The sequence below is a fragment of the Acipenser ruthenus genome, chromosome 21, assembly GCF_902713425.1.
Source record: "Acipenser ruthenus chromosome 21, fAciRut3.2 maternal haplotype, whole genome shotgun sequence".
NCBI classification, from domain to species: Eukaryota; Metazoa; Chordata; class Actinopteri; order Acipenseriformes; family Acipenseridae; genus Acipenser; species Acipenser ruthenus.
In genome coordinates, this window is record NC_081209.1 from 12,438,707 (window position 1) to 12,463,590 (window position 24,884).

Here is a 24,884-nt window from a genome sequence, read left to right on the forward strand (position 1 = left end):
GTATTTTTTCAGTTTCGAGTAGTCAAACGGCACAAATACATATAAATATTAACACAACAGAAACTGACAAAAGCCAGTAACTTCTTCACACAAATACAAACATGTAAGGAAATCTCTGATAGTCGGTACCGTGTTCATCCAGTAAAGTCACGCGCCGTATAATACTGCAACCGCTTTTAAATGTAAAAAAAATAATAATAATAATAACACTAACAAAAATGAATTAGCATAAAAATATTACAATTGGGGTAACCTTTAACCTTGCCCTACTTCTATATCAACAAAAACCGAACAGACACAACAAACCCAGTACATCCAGCTTGGAAGACCTGCCCAATCTCCAGCTCGATTGGTTACCGGTTGGCGGAGGACTCCTAACTCGCTCTTGTGATTGGTGAAATGACATGCCACTCATTAGAAGATTGGCTGGTCCTCGCCTGTCCCGCGGGACAGATGACTGCCTGACTAATGACGTTTGCGCGCGACCCTCCCCAGTAGACATTGGCAACCTTCCCGTTATATTAAATAATTTAGGTAACGTCACGCACATTGAGCTCAACTAACATACCAATATTAGCATTGAGAATTTAGTTATATTTAGAGACAGATATTTAATAAAAACAATAAACAAACTTTTTAGTCTGCATAAAGAGAAGGCAAATGTGAACTTACAGACTGCATTTCCCAAAGGCACTGCTGTTAAAGGCTGTTACGTATGATTGGTTTCTTCAACCATCGATCATCAAAGGAACGCCTCCCGAAGAGCGGTATCTTAGTAACATAGATAAACCACTAGGCAGAAACAAGCTTCTGTTAGGAGCTTTAGTATTGTGACAGTTGTTAGACGTATTTTATTGGGAACATTTATGCATAAAAATACAGAAAGCGGTGCAGCAAGGATTCAGAAATACCAAGTCCAGTCACAACCTTCACGAATTCACCAGAGATAATACCAAGTCCAGTCACAACCTTCACAAATTCACCAGAGATAATATCAAGTCCAGTCACAACCTTCACGAATTCACCAGAGATAATACCAAGTCCAGTCACAACCTTCACGAATTCACCAGAGATAATACCAAGTCCAGTCACAACCTTCACGAATTCACCAGAGATAATACCAAGTCCAGTCACAACCTTCACGAATTCACCAGAGATAATACCAAGTCCAGTCACAACCTTCACGAATTCACCAGAGATCTGTACAACTTGGAATCTACAATAAAAGTTTGTTGGCTGGTGAATAGCATCTATTTTCTTTTCCAATTTTGTTGTATTTTTTTTTTCTTACTGTTAAAACTGGTCTATAAGTACACAGTTAATTAGTGCGTGCGTGTGTCACAGTTTGTGTGTGTCAGAGTGTGTGTGTGTGTGTGTGTGTGTGTGTGTGTGTGTGTGTGTGTGTGTGTGTGTTTTAATAACATGACAATATTAAAACTTGTAATACTGGGCTTGGTTTCAGAAGTCGGAACATACTGAACTACAATGAGCCAGTTCTAATGTATTTTTATTTAATAAGAAATTAAAAGAACAAAGCAAAGCATTTGGGAGATGTATTTTTCCTCTATTCTGGGCTAGGCTCGTTGTTTCGGACGCTCACAGTTTCATAATTCTTTGGATTCCAACCCACAGTAATTATATTTTCATTGTTTATATTTCAACCATTGAAACGGTTTCCATACTTTATTATTGTTAGGATAATGATTAATATTCTCTTGCAAGGCAAGGCAAATAGCAGTAGTAGTACGTGTACATCCATGTTCACCTCAAGCCAAGGTATTCATTTTATAGAGGTAATGCCCTACTCCTCACATCACTCTTTTTATACTGATCTGTACAGCATAGCAAAGCTCATTCTAAGCCTCAGATGGGCTTCTATTACCTGTAACACAAGAAATTGACTTAATCTGAGCAAAGAATAAAAAACAAAATTAGCAAAAGCAATCCATCAAGTGCTGGAGAATGTTGTTATGCTAATGAGGGGTAAGGAAATCCATTTTTAACACCTCGGTTATTACACCTTTAAAAAGGGGAGGTGGGCATGTCACTGCCCCTTTGTACCAAGCCAAGCATGGTGCTGTATAACTTTATGTACAGTGTAGAACACAAGTACAGTTAAAAGGTTAACACCAGGGAGTTCTTCACCACATTCCTTGACAACTATGAGAATAGAGATAGAACACTCTTTATGTTCAATGTTTCTAACTGTACATGATTATCTGTATATTACATTAATTCTGAATTCACTGAAACAATTCATTATAAAGCAATACATCTGCACTGTTTGAAACAAGTCATTTATACTGGAGTTCACTTTTGTATTCCAGCACTCCAGTTTGAAAGTCATCAAGCAGTTGAACATGGCTACAGAGCTGGCAGTCCTGCCCCAGCAGCTCGATGATCCTGCCCAGCTGAAGGGCTCTCACACCCCTCAGCCTCGGACCCGAGCCGCCAAGGACTCTCTGAAAATCCTGGACCCTGCCAGCAAGAAGCTGAGCTGCCTGGAGGCGCAGCACATCGCCTCGGTCCTGGAGGAGTGCATCAGGAAGGCAGAGCTGAGCACCCTGCTGCCGTACTGCCTGCACAGCCTGAATCGCTTCGGAGTGGTGCTGGGAGCCGAGCTGACAGGGGCCCTGCAGGAGCATCGGCGGCTGGGAGACAATCTGCAAACCCTGCTGGAGAGGCAGGAGCCCCGATGGGGAGAGATGAGAGCACTGCAGCAAGCCATCCGCAGCTCACTCAGGAATGTCCTGCGACTTTTCCAGGTATTGTTCTGGAATAGTGAGACCTGGCTGTATCAGTTATATATGAACATATATTTACAAAAATCTATACATGATTTACACTTCAGCAAGCACTTTCAAGTATGGCTAGTTTTACTTAAATAAACCTGTGTATAAAGCTGGATTGTATGGAAATTATATGTGTACTTGTCACAAAGACGGCCGGAGTGGGTGGCGTCAGACCAGATGCAGGAAGTAACAAACTGAGATTTGGGTTTAAGCTGGGCGCGTGATTGGAGGTATGACACAGGCCCGGTTTTTGGGATGGAACCGCATAACAGTCTCGCGTTTTGATTGGTCCATGTCTGTCACATGAATACGTCGTCACACGAGTGGAAAAGCGTGCTGGCATTTTTAACATTGTGATCAGATAGAGAGAGTGTTCTGCTTTCCACAACCTTACCATTAAAATATAATGTGGTATTACACTGTACTGATATTACAAACTATGAGGAATTACTTTATATAAATTATCATGTTATGCACGAATGTAAGAATTGGCTTTCTGTGGTGGTGTACTTTTTTCTTTCAAGTAGCATATATCTATAATCGTTTTTGCGATATATTTTAATATAAAACATATACGCTATTGCAGTTTTGTTACAGGATACATTAGTTTATCTCTAATGTAATCACAGTTTTACATATAGACTGCCCCTGTTTTCATTTACGTCGCAAATTCTGGGCCGCTTTACTTTTCAGATAATGTCCCAAATTCTGGGCCGATTTGGTTTTTAGATAACGTCCCAAATTCTGGGCTGCTTTGGTTTTTAGATAACGTCCCAAATTCTGGGCAGCCTTGGTTTTTAGATAACATCCCAAATTCTGGGCCGCTTTGCATTTCCGAATTCAGCCCAGTTTTGGGGAATCAGCTGACAGCCGAGTTTCTAAGGCATGCATGCACAGTTTACCATAAACTGGATCGTGAATTCATTTGAGAGTAACCCTTAGTACATTAATCAAAGTTCATGTATTTTTTACTCTCCCCAGAAATCTTTTTTTTTTTTTAATGAAAAAAACAAAAATGTAAATGTTAAAAAACGTATTTCTTATTACATGAAGAAACTACATTGCACTGAAATAGATACATGAAAATTAATTTAAGCAGTCGTAAAATCATAAAGTGAGGGAAAGGAGACTGGGAGTCGAAAGTGAAAATAAATGATTGTAGTAATTTTTCTTTTACCCTACCCTTCCCAGTCTTTTCCCCGCCCCTCTTGTGCGCAAAACCTGAACTCCAATTCCCCTCCACACACGTGTACCACCATGCAACCCTGGCACGCACACACCACCATGCAACCCCTGCACGCATACACCCACCATGCAACCCCTGCACGCACACACCACCATGCAACCCCTGCACGCACACACCACCATGCAACCCCTGCACGCATACACCCACCGTAGCAATTCTTTGCAAAATATATTTTCGGGTATTCATCCCCATTCATGTCTATGGCAGTGTTATAAAACACATTTTCAGGCATATCTCTCGAACCCGAGCACGTAGAACCACCATTCAAAGTGATATAGACTCAGGGGAGCACCCCAAACCACCCCCTAAAAAGGTGTGGTGGTTCACCCAAAAACTCATGTCATGACGAAAAAATTCATGGTTCAAATGCCGTCCTGGCATTTGAACCATGAAAATGGTGACTCCTTGTGTGGGGCCCTATGGGGCCCCAACGCAAAAAAAAATTAAGTTCCTAACCCCCACAGAACCAGAGATACGCCCTGTCAAAAATGTCCAAAAACTACCCTTTTCGGGGTCATATCTCCATGACCCCGAGGCCTAGAAACCGGGTTGAACTTCCTAGGGTCATGTCTGGGGGCCCTCTTTCACAGGGAGCCACCCGTTTTCAAATGCTACATTTTCAACAAATTTTCACATTTTCAGCATGATGGCATGTCAAGGTTGCATTTCCAATAGCTTTTGAGCTCCAGGTTGGCAAAAAAAGTCTAAACTGGTGTCCTTTCTAGCTGGGGACACGTCACTTGGAGGGATCGACAGGGGCCCCGAGGTGGACCTCCATACCGATTTTCAAGTCTTGGGGACCCCCGGAACCCGAGATACAGCACCCTGAAAAATGTCTATGGGAAATCCCATTATAAAACCCCTTTGGGGCAACGCCCACCATCTGGCGGTGGGGTGTCGTTTGAACCCGTGGCTGATGTCGTTCTTTAGCTAAGACTCTTGTGCACGCAAAGAATGTCCTTCTGAGTTTGTTGGCCCAGGGGTCGTGGAGATACGGGTACGATAAGAGACCACCCCCTTCCCTATGGCAAATCCCATTATAAAAATACCATCGGGGTAAGGCTCAGCTAATGGCGGTCGTGGGTCTTACGAACTCGAAGGAACCCATTTTCTTTAGCTAAGATTGTTGTGCATCTAAAAAAGAGTACAGAAGCTCCAATTTAAGTCCATTCCAAGTGTTTTGTGATCACAGTATCAGCCTGAGTGTATCGGAGCACAGTTTTGCACCAACAGCAAGGGGAGGCGAAAAAAAGCACTATATACCCTATTCTTTAAGATATCACTTTGCACTGCAAATTTGAGGAACGCAACCACTTAGCAACTTGCAAATTGGTACTGCAATTTAAAGGCCTGTAGTGTCAGACTGGTAGTGCCTAACTGATTCAAGTGTTTTTGGAATGATTCTTGCAAAGACTGATTTATAAGAAAAACAAGAGATTGACAAACAGCATTTTGCTTTATATGCAGAAACGGGCAACTACAAGAGGGTGTCAAACAAGCTGTGAATGTCCCAGGAGGCTACAGAGTACCTCTGAGTATAAATCCAGATGCTCGCAGTACCTGTTCTTAGATGTCCGAAACCACTGTTCGCTGTATAACTGTATACCCTGTAAATATCACTTTTTATTGTGTATTTGAGGAACACAACCAATTACAAACTTCATTTGAATTGCTGTGCTATCAGAATATCAGTGTATAACTTTGCTGGGTATTGCAGTGTATGCTGGGTATCAAAAGGCCTTCAAACTTTTACAAAAGGCCGTCAAAGTTACAAAAAAATAGGTGTGCTCCTAACCCAATACTTGTCTTTTTAATTCTGTGCATCCAAATACTTGTAGTTAAAAGTTTTAAGAATTAAGCTTACTGTTTGTTGTTCTGTCCTAAACCAGCAGTTTGTCACCCAGATTTATTAAATAAACAGGGGGGGGGGGGGGGTCATCAGATTATTCTCCATTTTATTGTAACTGAGGTACCGTTCAGTCGAGCGAAAAATGTAAAGGGGTACTCGAGCTGAAACCTCCAGATAGAAGGGGTACAGTTTCAAAAAAAGGTTGAAAACCCCTGACCTACAGTATAAATGATCAGGAATAGATCAGGGAAATGCTGACTAATACAATACAATAGGATTTATTTGAAGTTGTTGAAGGGCACTGGTCTCTTAAACCCAGAAGTTCTGATAAACCCCTATGCCTCACTATATATTGATGGACATTACATAAGCAAATGAGATTACCTTTTTTTTTTTTTTTGGTATACCATGTTCCTAAATGTTTTCTGAGGAGAGTAAAAAATACATTAACTTTGATTCATGTACTCTTAAATGAATTAATGGTCCAGTTTATGGTAAACTGTGCATGCATGACTTAGAAACTCGGCTGTCAGCTAAGCAGAATATCTCAAAAACTGGCCTGAATTCGAAAATGCAGATTTCGGAACGTTATCTGAAAACCAGAGCAGCCCAGAAATTGGGATGTTATCAAAGCGGCCCAGAATTTGGGACGTTATCTAAAAACCAAAGCGGCCCAGAATTTGGGACGTTATCTAAAAACCAAAGCGGCCCAGAATTTGGGATGTTATCTGCAAACCAAATCGGCCCAGAATTTGGGACATTATCTGAAAAGTAAAGCGGCCCAGAATTTGCGACGTAAATGAAAACAGGGGCAGTCTATCTGTAAAACTGTGATTACATTAGAGATAAACTAATGTATCCTGTAACAAAACTGCAATAGCGTATATGTTTTATATTAAAATATATCGCAAAAACGATTATAGATATATGCTACTTGAAAGAAAAAAGTACACCACCACAGAAAGCCAATTCTTACATTCGTGCATAACATGATAATTTATATAAAGTAATTCCTCATAGTTTGTAATATCAGTACAGTGTAATACCACATTATATTTTAATGGTAAGGTTGTGAAAAGCAGAACACTCTCTCTGTATCTGATCACAATGTTAAAAATGCCAGCACGCTTTTCCACTCGTGTGACGACGTATTCATGTGACAGACATGGACCAATCAAAACGCGAGACTGTTATGCGGTTCCATCCCAAAAATCGGGCCTGTGTCATACCTCCGTGATTGCGCTCAGCATTTAATGAATAAACATACAGAAAATAAACGGCTTGCAACAAAAACACAGGACACGGCACTTGAGCCAAAATAAACAGACAAACAAAACGGACTACACAGACAAACACGGTGAGCTTCTTTTACTACTTATTTTACTTTTACAATACCCTCCGTCCCCTAACCTGTTCTCCACTCGCCGAACACCAACCACCAGTGAGTGAAAACATGCAGCTTTTATGCAGTTGTACCGAGATTCGATTGCTAGTCAATCATTCAGTTGGAATCTCGGTACAACTGCACGTGAATTAATTAAAGTGCAATTCCCCGTGCTCACATATTACTTTTTACTTGCACGTGATGTGATGTGCCATCCCCGTGCCTAACTACAAATAATATACAATTTACACACACGTGAAACACAGACCGCTTATATCCCGTGTACCAATGCCTATACACCAACATTTACACACAACACGTAACATATAACATACACAGGGGGGGGGGGGGCACTTTGCCACAGTACTTCATCATCATTTATGGCTGTTTCTGCCCTCCTCGATACTTGGTACGTTTAATAAAGTTCCAGCATATTTCACCTTTGGGGCAATCTCTGAGGAAGCCGAAGCAAAGTGGCATTTGTGTGATGAGGAAAGGTATAAAGTTTCTTTCCTCCTTGAAATAGTGGGTTTGTTAGATATTGTTCCTTTACAAATTGTCAACAAACTCACTTTCAGGCAAATAAATTATTAGTCGTAATTTTCATACTGGCCTTGTAGAAGTTTCCCCTTGCTCCAGTGAAACACTCCAGTATATGCATTAAAACTAAAGATCCCATGAGTGCAGAAACAGTAACACATGCCGATTAAGAAGACCTCTCATTGGACAGAGAGTTATGGAGTATGGTGGTTATTTAATAAATGAAGATGGACAAATAAAGTTTTGCCAACCTTAACAGGTGAAATAATCTCAGCACTCCATGAATGTTCATAGGGTACTCTGTCTATATAACAAGTGCACTGTATGGAAAATAAACTTTCAAGTTGAAGCAGCTGGTTTTGGTTCATTATGTACTTTCCTCTGGTCAAGCTCTGCATCTGCTTAGCAACGTGCCGTCCTTTGGAACAGTGTGATTCACCCAGTTATTCTGTTGTTGGATTTGAATGAATTTAAGAAAATATTCTCTCTGTAACACTGAATACAAAAACAAATGACGGTAGAACACTCAACACATATATTAAACAAGGAGACATTATAGCAGGCTGTGTGGTCCAGTGGTTAAAGAAACGGTCGTGTAACCAGAAGGTCCCCGGTTCAAATCCCACCTCAGCCACTGACTCATTGTGTGACCCTGAGCAAGTTACTTAACCTCCTTGTGCTCCATCTTTCAGGTGAGACGTAGTTGTAAGTGACTCTGCAGCTGTTGCATAGTTCACACACCCTAGTCTCTGTAAGTCGCTTTGGATAAAGGCGTCTGCTAAATAAACAAATAATAATATATATATATATATATATATATATATATATATATATATATATACAGTATACTGATGCACAATGAAAACGCAACAGTCTAAGTTTTACATCAATAGCTCATTGGGCTCATACATAATGTTATTTACATTTTAAATATTGAGCAGATAGGTTTGTTGATTGTTTGAGTAGTATTGTTCCTTGGTATAACAAAATACTCAAGTCATGTGATTTCATAAAAATGCCAGGTGCTCAGTGTTTGTTATTTGAGTTGAGTTAAAATTGCCAAAATGAGTTGACTAAGAATCTGCAGAAATAGCCATTCGAAAACACATGATTTTAATTAACGCAAGAACAGCGAAAGATACGACCATGCCCTGCTTGAGTAATGAAGATCGCCTGGTGGCTATCGGCATGATTGAAGGCGGCCTGTCTGTGAGAGAAGTTGCCCGGAGAATGAGATGTTTTGCTTCAACAATCAAAAGACTAGTCCAGAGAAACCAGTAAACTGGCTCTGTGAGGGACAGGCCATGTCCTGGAAGGCAGAGGGTTACCACATTGGCTCAGGACCGTCACATCTGATTGATCCATCTGCGTAATCGTTTTCAGACTGCAGTGGCTACAGCACGAGAAATTCCAGCAAGAAATAACCCGCACATCAGCAGAATGACTGTAGCTCGCCGTCTGCATGAAAATGATTTGTGTACTCAGAGGCCGTTCAGGGGTAACATGTTGACAGCTGAGAGACAAAATCGCTATTTTCTGTGGGCCAGAGAACATCTGAGCTGGTGGCAGAGAGAGTGGTGGAGTGTTTTCTTCACTGATGAATGCCGTTTTGCCCTGTGTGTGAAGACATCGTGGTGAGGGTTATGCTGACCGTTGCGTTGTTCAAGCCAACCGGTGGGGCAGTGGAAGTGTGATGATGTGGGGAGGAATCTCCTTTAACACAAGAATGCCTTTGGTGCAGTTTGAGGGCAACCTTACTGCTCAGTGATACATTGACAAAGTTCTTGAGGCAAAATTCTTTCCGTTCCTGCAAGCCAATCTGGAAGTGTTGATTTTCCAGCAGAACAATGCAAGACCACACAGTGCTAGGACTTCAAGAAAACAATGTCGATGTCTTGCTGTGGCCAGCATTTTCTCCTGACCTGAGTCTAATAGAACATCTGTGGGACCAAATCACCAGTGCCATCCACAGGAGCCAACCGCGACCAGCCAACGCCAGCTGGCTGCAGCTGCACAGGAAGAGTGGCAGTTCATCCCACAGCAGTCTATGCGTCAATGCTGCCAGGATTGTGTTATTGCTCAGGGAGGTCATGCCCGGTACTAACTTTGTAATGTTTTCATTTTGACAGTGTGTCACATTTCATACTGAAAACTTTTCATGATTCTTTGATCTGTATTTCTGTTCACATTTTCTGTGATTTTGTTTGATATCTATGTTTCTTGTATGTAAAAATAATGTGATATCTTGTAACAATTGTAAGTCACCCTGGATAAGGGCATCTGCTAAGAAATAAATAATAATAATAATAATAATAATAATAATAATAATAATAATAATAATAATAATAATAATAATAATAATGTTTAAAATATTTGATTCAATCCATTAGACCTGAGTGTTGCGTTTCTTTTGTGCATCAGTGCCCAACGTTTCGATATGTTGTACATATCTTTCTCAAGGGAGCCTAATATCAAGCAGTCAGCACTCAGATATCCATTAGCCAGATACACGTCACTCGCGTTTTACCATCCTTGTATTAAGAATAAAATCAATCCCCATTATATATATATATGTAACAAATTAATGCACTTACCCATCACACGCGATTTCCGACTCAGTCACCAGTTTTCTGATACAAAGCCCATCTCTTCAATGTTACAATATATTTGAATATCCGTCACAGCCCACGTTTTTTTTCTCTCTAATTCCAAATCAGTCTGTCTTTATTGTGCAGTTACACAGCGCTTCCTCCAGTTTCACCTGACAAAATGCAGCCAAAACAAAGTGAACGAGACTAGCTAGGTTAATGTAACAGTTAATCATTAAACTGTTTTAGATACTGTGATGTATTGTTTTTAAATCTGTTATCTTTAGGGTCTTATCGAACACTATAGTCTGCAATTTTGAATACTGACTTTGGATACTGTTTTATTTCTGGAAACTGTGTTTTTTTGTATTGTTAATCTTTTGCTAAATTACATTCCCTTTTACGTTGTACGCAGTTCTGTGCATGGATAACATTTAGATTTAATTTTGCTGTTGGGTCGTTAATGGGAAATTTTACATACTGCTACAATAGGTACCAGATTTAAAAGCATGTTCTGTATTACAGTTAACGCAGTGCTGCCCAAACACGGTCCTGGAGAGCCCCTATCCAGTAAGTTTTGTAGGTCACCCTAAATTGCTAATTTATGAAGACTGGGAACGCATGGAAGTTATTAATCAATTAAGCAAATAACTTGTTTAATTAAGGGAACTCTGGTCATTGGGCCAGTTTACATGCTGGGAAAATGTCATGACTTGTTTACTGTCATGACTTATTTAAGGTGGTACGGTCTGGATTACAATTTTAATTAGTTTTGGTTTATGTTTAGTTTATGTTTGAATACAAATGTAATAATTATACAAAAATCAAATACAACATGAAGTTTCAAAGCAGGAATTGTTCAATTAAACAAACCAAAATGATCTAAAATTATAATTCAGCCGTACCACCTTCAATAAGTCATGACAGTAGACAGATAAGTCATGCCATTTTCCCAGCATGTAATCCAGGCCATTGAGGGCTGAAAAGGGTAGTTCATTTTTTGTACCAAATGATCTCTAAATGACTTCATTTAATAAACCACCTGCTTAATTGATCACAATGATATTATTCCAGGTGTTAAGAAATTGATGATTAAAGGTTACCTATAAAACCTGCTGGATAGGTGCTCTCCAGGACTGGGTTTGGGCAGCACTGAGTTAACGTGTCGTCTCGTTTGGCAAGTGATATTTTCAGAATCATATCGTTCTGAATTAAAATACTACTTTTGTTAAAAATACAGTAATGTACCAATAAAACCAATACAGTACATCTAAATGGAAGCCTACTTATTTTAAAACACAGTCCTTTCACATATGAGGCATTTAACCTTCAAAATTGTATAGGTATGTGAGTGCTAACTGTATAGTGCAAGGGCGCCCCTAGTGGTTGAAAAATAGGCAGCTCCTTTCAGTAGGGACCAGTGTGTGCAGGTGGAGGCAGAGAGACGACACAAAGAGGCTTTAGAGCAGGGGTGCCTAATCCTCTTACTGGAGAGCCGGTGTCCCTCCTGGCTTTTGTTGCAACTGTTCCCTAAATTACTTAATTTTTAATCTTTACTTAATCTTTATATAGGGTACAGCTGGGACTCTAATTCCTAAATTGGCTGTTAACTATCCAGCTGTAGCCAAGTTTTTTCCCACAACCATTTAACCAAGAAACACCTTCTTCAACTCAAAACTGGCCACTAGTCTCACAGGAAAAATAAATTATACATGCCTTTAACAAATTATAAGACAATCAGATTATATATACTAAATATATAAAATTGACAGTGAGATATGCTTAATAATCTGTGCTCAACCCAACCCTGCTTCCAGGCCAACCCGGTGGCGTGCCAGACCCTGCGGGCAGAGAAGGGCAAGCGTGACCCGGCTGGGCAGGAGCTGGTGAGAGGCCTGACTGAGCTGCGGGGCATCGTCTTTGACAAGCTGCTCACAGGGCCTGCAGAGGACCGCGAGAGGGCCCGCTATGTCCAGGAGGTCGCCCTACAGCACCACAAGAACATGGTGGTGGTCAGCGGTCTGGAGGCAGATGTGGAGGCCACTATTCTGGACAGGGACACAGAGGTAAGAAACAGAGATCTTCTCATTCAGGACAGGGAGGTAAGAAACACAGAGCTTCTCATTCAGGACAGAGAGGTAAGAAACACAGAGCTTCTCATTCAGGACAGAGGTGTAAGAAACACAGAGCTTCTCATTCAGGACAGGGAGGTAAGAAACACAGAGCTTCTCATTCAGGACAGAGACACAGAGGTTAGAAACACAGAGTTTCTCATTCAGGACAGAGACACAGAGGTTAGAAACACAGAGCTTCTCATTCAGGACAGAGAGGTAAGAAACACAGAGCTTCTCATTCAGGACAGAGACGCAGAGGTTAGAAACACAGAGCTTCTCATTCAGGACAGAGAGGTAAGAAACACAGAGCTTCTCATTCAGGACAGGGAGGTAAGAAACACAGAGCTTCTCATTCAGGACAGCGACGCAGAGGTTAGAAACACAGAGACAGAGAGGTAAGAAACACAGCTTCTCAGCTGCTGAACCCGGGGGAGGTTGAGTGATGCAGTGGATTCATGAGATATGCTTTCACCTCTCCAGCTTTACAAGTCAATCAGGATTGGTGTTCTCTCTACAGCCCTCTGTGTGCAGACAGCAGAGAAGGGCAAGCGTGACCCAGCTGGGCAGGAGCTGGTGAGAGGCCTGACTGAGCTGCGGGGCATCGTCTTTGACAAGCTGCTCACAGGGCCTGCAGGGCCTGCAGACAGCAGTGTCATCCATTTATGAAAAAAAAACATGAAGCTAGGTTGCATTAGCATCAGTTTGTATGTGGAAGAAACCTGTTGGCATCTTGGGACAAACATGGGTTTTCATGTTCAATCAGTCACAATGCAAAGGAGCATTATTTTAAAAAAAGTATAATTTAAATTAGCTGGAAAACAACATTATAATGTGTATCATACTACAGAAAATACATCAAAGGAGTAAAATAAGAAGGATAAAAAACACTGTTCAGTATTTTTTTTATACATCATTTATAAACTGTTATATGAATGAACATTATGCCTTTCTAGGATTTGTCAAGAAAGTAGAGGCTGCCAATTCTGCTGAATTGTGACATAAACTAATGTCCACTGGGGACTATGTTGAGATCTCCAAACACCTTTGTCTTGTGGGTGGATCTGATTAGCTTCCGGGGTAAATGTATTACCAGCATGGTTCCCTAAGCAACAAGGTGATCCCCATATTGGAAAAGCTGGTAACTTGCTTATCATATAACTGATCACGTCTCCTTCAGATCTCCAAAAAGAATGAGATGATCCGTCAGCTGAAGAGCTCCCTTCACCAGACAGAGAAGCTCTCCGATGACCTCCTCAAGAAGACACGGCATGAGATGGACAAGCAGCTCCAGTCTGACCAGAAGGCCTCGGAAGTGAAGTGCGGCAAACTGCAGCAGGAGACCACCCAGCTGCGGAGCCAGCTGAACAACCTGATCACAGAGAACTGTGAGTCTGAGCTTGCACTCAGGAAGGTGAGCTAGTGCAGTAACACAGTGCTGCTGAATAACCTGATCACAGAGAACTGCGAGTCTGAGCTGGCACTCAGGAAGGTGAGCTAGTGCAATAACACAGTACTCAACAACCTGATCACAGAACTGCGAGTCTGAGCTGGCACTCAGGAAGGTGAGCTAGTGCAGTAACACAGTGCTGCTGAATAACCTGATCACAGAGAACTGCGAGTCTGAGCTGGCACTCAGGAAGGTGAGCTAGTGCAATAACACAGTGCTCAACAACTTGATCACAGAACTGCGAGTCTGAGCTGGCACTCAGGAAGGTGAGCTAGTGCAGTAACACAGTGCTGCTGAATAACCTGATCATAGAGAACTGCAAGTCTGAGCTGGCACTCAGGAAGGTGAGCTAGTGCAATAACACAGTGCTCAACAACTTGATCACAGAGAACTGCGAGTCTGAGCTGGCACTCAGGAAGGTGAGCTAGTGCAATAACACAGTACTCAACAACCTGATCACAGAACTGCGAGTCTGAGCTGGCACTCAGGAAGGTGAGCTAGTGCAATAACACAGTACTCAACAACCTGATCACAGAACTGCGAGTCTGAGCTGGCACTCAGGAAGGTGAGCTAGTGCAGTAACACAGTGCTGCTGAATAACCTGATCACAGAGAACTGCAAGTCTGAGCTGGCACTCAGGAAGGTGAGCTAGTGCAATAACACAGTGCTCAACAACTTGATCACAGAGAACTGCGAATCTGAGCTGGCACTCAGGAAGGTGAGCTAGTGCAATAACACAGTGCTCAACAACTTGATCACAGAACTGCGAGTCTGAGCTGGCACTCAGGAAGGTGAGCTAGTGCAGTAACACAGTGCTGCTGAATAACCTGATCACAGAGAACTGCAAGTCTGAGCTGGCACTCAGGAAGGTGAGCTAGTGCAATAACACAGTGCTCAACAACTTGATCACAGAGAACTGCGAGTCTGAGCTGGCACTCAGGAAGGTGAGCTAGTGCAATAACACAGTACTCAACAACCTGATCACAGAACTGCGAGTCTGAGCTGGCACTCAGGAAGGTGAGCTAGTGCAGTAACACAGTGCTGCTGAATAACCTGATCACAGAGAACTGCGAGTCTGAGCTGGCACTCAGGAAGGTGAGCTAGTGCAATAGCACAGTGCTCAACAACCTGATCACAGAGAACTGCGAGTCTGAGCTGGCACTCAGGAAGGTGAGCTAGTGCAATAACACAGTGCTGCTTTATCACCCGCAGTGTTTCTCTGATCTGCAGCGACATTGAATCAAATCTGAATTTTAGGAGCTTGTTTCCCATTGTTTCTATTGCATGGTGTGTGTGGGGTGTGTCCCATTAAACACTCTCAGTGTTATAAAACACAGTGAAAGCATTGTTGAATCATGCTACAGTAAATCACAGTTCAGTATGGCAAAGTGTTGGAAATTCATGGTGTAGGGCCTAGGCATAGTAAACCACTAAATTACCTGTGGTAAACGGTAAGGAATGGGAATGGGAATGGAAATATTGTAGGATATGAAACACTTGTATTTGTTTCCAAACATCAGTTCAGTCTTTAAAAACAAACAGAATTACAGTAACCAAAATGGTCTCCATTTTTAGTCAATTTCTATTTTCCTTTCAGTTTTGACACATGATGCAGTGTGATTGAGGTGTGATGCATTAATCACATTGTTTTGATTATGGCTCAGCATACAATATATCTGAGGTATTTACGCCCACTCCTAGAGGGTTGTGGGAGCGTAGAACCAGTGTGAACATTGACACTAACCACAGCCTACATATCACTATGTGATGAACATGTAGGCTTGATCATGTTTCAAGAGATAACCTGGTGGGGTTACTGTTTTTGACAGAGTTCATATGACAATACATTTTACATGTAATATTTATTTTTTTGTAGTGGTTAGTTAGAGCAATTTGATGCAGCCTTAAGTCTGTTAAATGCAGCATATTGTAATGATATGCATCATTTTGTTGATGATGGGACAAAAAAAGGAGCATCTCATATGTTTCTACTAAAATAGAAAAATGATCACATCTTTGAGATTTATGTACTGATGTTTATCTCCTTTTTTCCTTTAGAGGAAGTACAAAGTGGAAACAGAGATTGAAAACTGGATACAGAAATACGATGCAGACATGGGAGAGAAACAGGTAAACAAGTTCTACCCTGGGGTATACAATGTGCAGGGGGTCATGTCACTGCAGGACACTGATTCCTGCCTGAAGGATAGTACAGGGCGCTATTCTCTATGAGCCAGAGCTCAAGCAGTGCCCTAGCATGCTATTAGTACTGCACTGTCCTGCGGATCTAGTCTACTCTGGACATGACACGAAGAGCAGGGATGCTAAAGAGCAACTTGTTATGATTATGAACGTTTTGAGTTATCTTAACGCATGTATTGCTTTATAAGAATACATTTTAAAACTCAGAAGTTTAAAGAACCCAATTAAGATAATTAATTCAAGATCGCGAGAAACAATTGCACAATAAAACATGCAACACTGTTCTATCTTTTATGACTTTTGTCAAAGGTTTGTGACTAAAATGCAGTACGAAAGTAGGAAAGAAGGTTAATATCAAAATGTAATAAATCAGCTATTTAGTTTCAGTAAGCAATACTGGTTAGGCAAAATCTTAGTGTAAATGTCAATTACAATTGAAAGCATTACATTAATTGTCTATAAAAATGTGCATTCTGTAAGAACTAATTCAGTAAATCTAATAATATGAATATGCAACCAGGATAATTGTTTAAGTATGAGTCAGGAAATAAATGAATATAAATTTAATAAATTCTAATTAATAGGATATTAATAGTTCATCGTTCTTAATTTTGATCAATCTGTTGTTAAAATATATCCTTTAATTAGTTTAACACCCATTCATCTGATCTTTAAGGAAGATAACATTCAGTCCCATTATTCAAGTTCATAGATCACAGCCAACAGCTAAATATTTTAGCTGTTAGCTGTAATTTACTTTCATGGAAGATTAAATACTAACCTTTCTTTTTGTAAGAAAACTAAATATAACACACACCCTTTTACATTACACCACTATCAATCTTTCTGCAAATATACATTAATTTAATTCCTCCAAGTACAATTTCTTTAAGTCTTTCTATTCTTTAGTTTAATTGGGAATAGGCATTGTTTCACAGAGTTGATTCAGTGTTGACCATGCGTGACGTCTTGTAGAGCAGTGTGCCCTTTCAGTCTTTGTTTAACAAAACATACATTCTTTCAGTAAAATTGATTGTTCCTGGTAACTCAATTCAGTCCATTAATTGAGTCTTTAAATCATTAGTTGTCTTATTTAATGACGTAGTTAAGTTATTTGTAAGTTAATATATCATTTAAACAATCTGGGGCTTCTTCAAGTTTATTAATTATTGGGTGTTTTCTAGGTGTTATTCAGAGCTTGCAGTTTCAAATGTTGCTGCTGCCTTCTTCTGATGTATTATTTATGGGGGTATTTGTTGGATGGTATTAGCAGTGTTGCTGTCCAGTTATTAAAAGCAAGCTCCTTTTTCTCTGACTTATTCGTTTGGAGCTGTTGGTTAAAGATGTTATATGCACACCCCCGTTGTCTTACTTTGCTTGCTATATGTTGATATCACGCTACCTTTTCTGACTTACTGTACAAACTCACTCAAAAACAAAGACAGCCTTTTGGTTGCCCTTGAAGTTTTCCAAACTTACAATATCTCTCATTGCTCACAATAACTATATTGAATCAGCCGCAACACCTGGCAATTCTAGGGAGTCAAACTTGGTCGAGCCTGTGGGCCTCAGTTATCGGTGTAGTTATGGTTACCGAGTTAGACTACTCCCTTTTTAATCTTTTATTACAATTTTGCAGGATCTGTACAATTCTAAATATGTTTAAAACACAAAGAACAAAAGACTACACTGCGTATCTTTCTGGTTGTCATGGGGACTTGGCCAGCTGCCTCCAGACCTAAATGGTGAATCGTATTATTAAAATGTATTATTGATGGTATAGAATAGACAACCCAGTTAACACAAGTCACAACTTCAGACTTAGGACACAGGGCACAAATAAAGCTAATAGAATTAAATTCACAACAGAAGAATCAGTTTTTTTTTTTTACCCAGTTATAAATTAATGGAATAGATTACTAGGTGGTGTAGACAGATTCAAAACCCTAGGAACATTAAAAAACAGACTGTGCCCTATGAAATAAGATTCCTTTAAAAGTGGCCTGTGGGGCTGGCTCCTAATGTCTGCAGGTGGAGCTGGAGCAGCTGCATGCAGTATACACTGAGGAGCAAGGGGAGCTGAAGGAACTGGAGGAGCATTTCACAGTGCTGGATCAGGAGTACAGTCAGATCATGGAGGAGCGGCGTCTGGCCTGGGAGAAGAAGGAGCAGGAGGAGCGCGAGCTTGTCCTCATGATCCGTGCCACCACGCGCATCCAGGCTCTCTGGAAGGGGTACAAGGTGCGCAAGATGATGAAGAGCAAGAAGGGAAAGAAAGGGAAAGGGAAGAAGGGCAAAGGGAAGAAGGGCAAGAAATAAACTGGCACTGGTAGATTGAACAAATGCATGATCATTTTTAGTTTGCATGTCTTTAAAAATCTTTTCTTGCCTATCTTTTCCTCCTTCTGTTTTCCAGACTGTAGTTTCGCTGTCACTCCATTCTGCCCATAACACTGTGCCTTTCATATGTACTTATGAGAATGAAACATTGGATAGGAAGTATTAAGTTTTGCTTAAACCTTTTACTTTGTTCCTAATTGTTGTTAATAAAAGTGTGCGACAGTGCTAAAACTGCAGCTTTCCACTTCTGGATTTCCTTGCTGCCAGTGAACAGCCTTGGCCGTGATGCAATCCTGCCACAGGTAGTGCTAGAGTGGGATAGCGACCCAGAGCACAACTGCAGCAAGACTCCTCACCCTTTTAGTTCAATGTTGGTACAGTTGTCTTTTGGCTGCCATAGGTTTGGTGGAAAGAGAGGAGGGTCGTGGGAATCACAATGTCTTCAATTCAGTTCTGGTGAATTGAGGATTTCTTATTCTACTCTAATTGAGTTTCACAAAGTATTAAAGTTAGGCATAACTAGAAACTAGGGGATATTTCCTGCTTCACATATGGAATCGTTTCTCCAGCAGTGCACTGGGGTCCGTTTCTAGCTGGTATTTTTTCGAAGTGACTTGCGTCAGTGATGACTTCCCCCATCTGTGCAAAAAGCAGTAATGTAATACTGAAATGAAGCTCAATGTAGATTTTTACACTGTAAACAAGAAGTGCTTTGTGGCCATCTCCTAAAAAACATTCAGTATCCATTGTGAAACCACCCTAAATCCTCTTTCATTGTGCATCAGGAAAATCTAGCTTAATACACTGCTAAGGGGTTAAAGATGTACAAGTAATAAATGGGGTAGGTGGGTGTATGGAATGGATTGCCAAGCCATGTTGATGCTGCTGATTCATTGGGATCTTGGATCAATAAGCTTTAAGGAACTGACCGAGTGGCCTCCTCTTATTTGTAACTTTCCTTATAATGAATAATGCTCTGGAAAACAGAAGACATCAATAGCACTTTCGATCATTTCTAATTCCCGAGACAGGTATAAAAATAAAACCTTGAACCACAAAACTTCAATAACTGCACTGCACATTTTTTCCATATGTGAGGCCTCAGTAGATTTAAATACTGTAAAGCTAAAACATTTCTCCCTTTTAATTTGTTTTTTTTTTTGGGGGGGGGGGGGGGGGTTTAAAACATATATTACCGGTATATATATATATATATATATATATATATATATATATATATATATATATATATATATTATACATACATATACAATTCTCCTTAAAACAAACTCTGTATGCATTTGGCTTAAACTCCAGAGAATAAGAATTACTGATATGACATTTATTTGCTGGTCTCTTGAAATTCATATTAAATGAGAGCCGACTGTATATTTGACCATAATGCTTGATAAAGAGCCGATTTCAAGGATCAGTAATCATCTTGTTTTATTATTCAAATCAGGAGAATGAATTGGACCAGAATAAAACAAGCTACTGCTTGTTAAAAGCAGCTGTACTTTCTCTACACTGTGACCCAAACGTGCTGTACCAAGGGTCTGCTGCAGTACTGGCACGTACTGATTCTGTTAATGTATCTACACATCGTGAGGCACTCTTCCTCTCGAGTCCATTGAAAGAAATATATTAATTGGATGTATTATATAAAAAGAAATCTACATTCAACTACAAATGCTTTACTGTGTTCTTATTGTTCACCCGAAGAACCTCAGCTGTTTGCATTGCAGAGATGCACACAAAGCCTGTGTCTCTGAAGGTGAATATTGTCACAATTGTGGCCTAGATATAGTACCTCTAGTAGATCGAGCATTTTTAACAGGGGCACTTGTGGTGCTTCAGAAATATTATTGGTATTGCGTAAAACATTTGCATCATTATCTCCAAATGTACTGTCAATCGTACATCCTATTTTATCTGCAGTGTGACAGTGTGACTGACTGTATGTAGGAATCTTTAAATAAGGACTACCTCTTACACTCAGTGAATAACAGTACTCATTGTGTTCAAAGACAAGGACCTTTTTGAGGAAGAAAAATATTTATTAAATTTACTTTCATAAAAATAAAAAATACAAATCAACACATTATATTATAGATTAAATTGTAGCCGTATCAGTCAAAAGATGATAGACAAAGAGACTAACTAAACAATAAATAATCACAAGCTTTCAAGACTTCAAAGGCAGCGGCCAAGATAAGCGGTGTACCTGCCATTTTTACACATTAAAAAAGCCGGAATATGCACTCAATTTGAATTGAATGCGTAAAAATATGCATAGCAATTTTGCTGCACACCTTGTCTGCTTCCCCTAAAACTTCCACTAACTAAATCTCCCAGAATACAATGTCTTCAGTTCCTAGGATACTGTACCCAAGAACAACCCAACAAACATTATCCAATCTCTGGCTAGCCCTGTTGTCTTTGCAGCCAATCACAGTAACAATAAAGTAAAAAAAAGCTGAAGCTACACAGGTTGAAGCGTAAACACCCCGCTAAAAAAAAGGCGCTTATAATATAAAAGTAACACTTGTATAACTTATTAATGAATGTCCTTATTGTATTTACCTGTATGGCTTGATATTGAAGTTAACATGTTCACTGAGTTTAAGAATTTAATGTTAAAATATAAGTAACGCAATTAATTGGTAGAGTCAGTGTGATACCTCGAAAAAAATTTGCTGAGCCGATAAAGAATCTTGTAGAACACACGCATGGCTGTACAGTAGTTCAAAGTAACACTGCAGTTAAAATGGAAGGCTCTTTTTTAATGCCTACCCCATTACCATTAATGATTGTACAGTATTTATCAAGATTACTCATGACATCAAGGTAATGTTGCATTTTACCCCTGAAAATCCACTTTAATCCCTGAGTGTTAAAATTAGAGGGTAAATTACTCCCAGACCCAAAATCTTATCTGGAGCGCTGCTCAAAAGTCTCTTCAGGTGAAAGTAGGAAAGCTTTTACCTGAAGAAGAGACCTTTGAGGTCTTGAAAGCTTATGATTAATTACTGTTTAGTTAGTCCAATAAAAAGTATCACATCTCCTAATTAATTTATACAAACAGTTATACAAATACCAACATCACTTGTATGAAAGAAGTACATTATTAATCAAATTCAATTGATTTTATGAACAGGGAGAGAATTGGGGATTTGATTATCTGCACAATGAAAAACAAATCAAATTACTGTGGTAATTAATACTGCAAAACTTGAGATTTGCATCTCATTTACAAGGGGGCCAAGAAGACAGTAGTAGCAAATGGCTTGTACTCAATCCGTTACACACCATGACAAAGACAGAGTAAGACAGTGATGTGTCCACACTGCCTCCATGCCAACACGCAGGCAGTGCCAGGAATAGGAATCAACGCTAAGGGAGGACCCACTAATATTTACAATCGGTAAAGGATACTTAAAACTGTTTTAGTAGATTACTTCTACATTGAGGTTCAGTAGCAATAACTAGTGTTCTGGACACTTCACTTCATATAAGTGCTTGTACACCTCTCCCCTCCCAGTAGCTACAAGAAATCCAGCAAAAAAACTAAACTAAAATAAAAACAAATCTTTTCTGTCCATATCTGTTTGTGGTCCCTTTTCATTATACAAAGACACACACTCCAACACACCCACAGGCACACGCACACACACACACACAGGAACACATTTAGTGCAAAACTCATCTCAAGGTGCCATATACACATTAACCATAGTGTATATCTCACCTCAACCTTCATCCAAATCATGCAATAGGACATATACATGCACCATTTACAAGGGCCCTTTACTATCCCTAGGAGGGAGAACGACTAGTCCAAATCACCTTTATCATTCGGGAAAAGCCTTCAGGTTCAACACAGCCCTGCAAGATAGATTCCTTCCTGTATGTTCACTAAGCACTCCCTATCACAAACCATGCACAGCTCTTTCATGTTAATTCTTGCTGCTCCAGTGCTTCTCCTTGGTTAACTGGTCACTTTAATACCTCCAGGGGGGTTTAGTCTTGATGGAGCCCGTGGTCTTGGGTCTCCAGGTGGGCTTGCTCAGGCTGGATGACCGGACCCTGCCATTAAAAACACCATTAAAAAAACAAATAAATAATGTGTGTGTCTTTTACACAGGAACATGCGAGATCCGCTGACTACAATTCTTATTAGGATTTTCTCACAATTGTTTTGTTAGCTCCTGTTGTTCAAACAGAAAAAAAAAAGATTTAAAAAGATTTAAAAATCCATTTAGTTATATCTTCTAACAGTATCACTGGTGCACTTTTTTCTTTTTTAAACTTTAGTTTGGTATATGGCATGCGCACATTTGAAATGCATTTCTGCAGCTTTCTACCCAATTGCTTTCTAAGCAGTTTGTCAATTTCACTCCAGTGGTTTAGATGCAATCCATATTTGAACTGCAGCACAATAAGTGTTACAGGCTGCAAATCTTAATCAAGAGGCGTGATGAAAACAATGAAAGAGCTATGAGGACATGAACTCATTGCTCAGAAATTTTCCTCACCAGTCTGTCTATTTTAATACAACCACAACACTGATGATAATAATGTGAGAATCCTGAAGTGTGCATGTAGAAGCCGCAGCGGGACCCACCTGTACTTGTTCTTCTTTCTGAGGCTAGCTCTGCTGATCGGGGAGCTCTTTGAAAGGGGCGTCGTGGAGACCTCTGGCCTGGTTGGATGCTGTGATGCTCCATCTCTCCTGGCACCACTGAACAGCACTCCTCCTAGAACATCCCCTCTGCAGCCCCCCCCCTTCCCTGGATGGGGCGCGGAAGGCCTGCACGCCGGTCACTGCCAACTCCACAGACATCTGGGACCCTGGCACCGCTTTCACGGGACGTCCCAGACTCAGTGACTGCAGAGACTGCCTGGAAAACAAACCACACTAATTATTTTCAAAGGGCTTTGATTACACACAAACACCACAAGGGAATGTGGTATATGCACTTAAGCAAGCTGTTAAACCCTTGCTTCTCTGAACTATCTGATGCTCCAGGTTTTCAAGGTGTTTCCTCCACTCTATAATGAGCCTTGTTTGTTTCTCATTTTTAAATACTAGCCTTTGCAACATAAATTAGTTTTATTTTAGAGGAGTGCAAATTTAACGTGTATGTTCCATAAAAGTCTCCAAATTGTATGGAAAAGAGCAGTCAGTACCCTGTAACCTTCCTGCTGGAAACACTTGCTGTTACACACAGAACATGCACCAGCCTCAAACGATAATTTAACCGTGTGGACAACAATTACTTGCCGTCAGAATGCTACATTAAGTGACTTTGCATTAAAAAACAAACAAACAAAAAAAAAAAACTTCACACCAATCACTTGTTGGTGCACAGTACAAAAAACCTAAGACAGCTGACCAGCGCTATTGGGCAGCAATGTGGAGTAGTGGTTAGGGCTCTGGACTCTTGACCGGAGGGTCGTGGGTTCAATCCCAGGTGGGGGACACTGCTGCTGTACCCTTGAGCAAGGTACTTTATCTAGATTGCTCCAGTAAAAAAAAAAACAACAACAATATAAACGGGTAATTGTATGTATAAATAATGTGTAAAAAATAATGTGATATCTTGTAACAATTGTAAGTCACCCTGGACAAGGGCGTCTGCTAAGAAATAAATAACAATAATAATATTGCAGTCGATACCGTGTCTATGCAACAAGCACTGGTGCCACGCAAGGAGATATTATCACTGCTTCTGTAATCGTCTGGACCCCATTCTTTATTTCAAAGCTAAAGAAAGACGTCTCTGTATGTGCTGTGTGCCACAATTAATGTTATTTTCCTAATTGTATTTTACCAAACACATACAACCAAACGAGCAAGATGGGCCGAATGGCCTTCTTCCTTATTTTCTTATGTTAAATATTCATAATTGTACTAATGGAAAATGAAAATGTGTAGTTTACACTGTTAATTGTTGTCACACTGCTTACCTTAATTACAACCCATTGCGTCTGTGGGGCGACATCCTGATTTCCGCATTATATTTGCAGACTTTATGTTTGTCAATACCGTCACTTAACAATATTACGCGCAGCAACCAGGACTCAAGACCATGACGATAAAACAGCAATGCAAAACATCCGGAGGATTACACTTTCTGAGGAGGGGTGGAGAGATTTAAGTCATTGCTAAAATAAATACTATTTATTAACATAATCTTAATTAATTATTTTTTTATAAAAATGTAATGGTTTTGTATAAATTTATTGCAGGATAATACTTTGATACATTAAAAAAAAAAAAAAATCGTAAAATTCCCCTATCCTGGTGTTAGTAGATTCCAAGTGGGAGCCTAGAACTTCGTAACTCGGAATAGGGGTGGGTAATTACTTAATACGCATA

The 24,884-nt window shown here is 40.2% G+C and overlaps 2 protein-coding genes and 1 long non-coding RNA gene across 4 annotated transcripts in view; 1 reads left to right on the plus strand and 2 right to left on the minus strand.

Annotated features, from left to right (window-relative positions):
• The window catches only part of LOC131699082 (two pore channel protein 1-like), a 43,400-nt gene extending 42,943 nt beyond the window's left edge, over positions 1 to 457 (minus strand). For both annotated transcript variants that reach the window (XM_058994829.1, XM_058994828.1), the window contains exon 1: positions 130 to 457. The gene's annotated coding sequence lies outside the window, so the exon portion shown is untranslated. The remainder of the gene's footprint in view (positions 1 to 129) is intronic.
• Positions 458 to 1,106: 649 nt separating this feature from the next.
• On the plus strand, positions 1,107 to 19,639 carry LOC117426522 (dynein regulatory complex protein 10). The gene is made up of 6 exons (XM_058994835.1): positions 1,107 to 1,227; positions 2,328 to 2,765; positions 12,217 to 12,465; positions 13,691 to 13,924; positions 16,019 to 16,090; positions 18,194 to 19,639. The coding sequence occupies exons 2-6, from the start codon at positions 2,361 to 2,363 to the stop codon at positions 18,479 to 18,481; spliced, it is 1,248 nt and encodes a 415-aa protein (XP_058850818.1). The 5' UTR covers positions 1,107 to 1,227; positions 2,328 to 2,360; the 3' UTR covers positions 18,482 to 19,639.
• A 177-nt stretch (positions 19,640 to 19,816) lies between these two features.
• LOC131699084 (uncharacterized) lies at positions 19,817 to 24,740 on the minus strand. The gene is made up of 3 exons (XR_009308015.1): positions 24,473 to 24,740; positions 23,127 to 23,403; positions 19,817 to 22,588 (listed from the first exon to the last, which is right to left on the minus strand). It is a non-coding gene; the product is annotated as an uncharacterized LOC131699084 (long non-coding RNA).
• Positions 24,741 to 24,884: the final 144 nt, after the last annotated feature.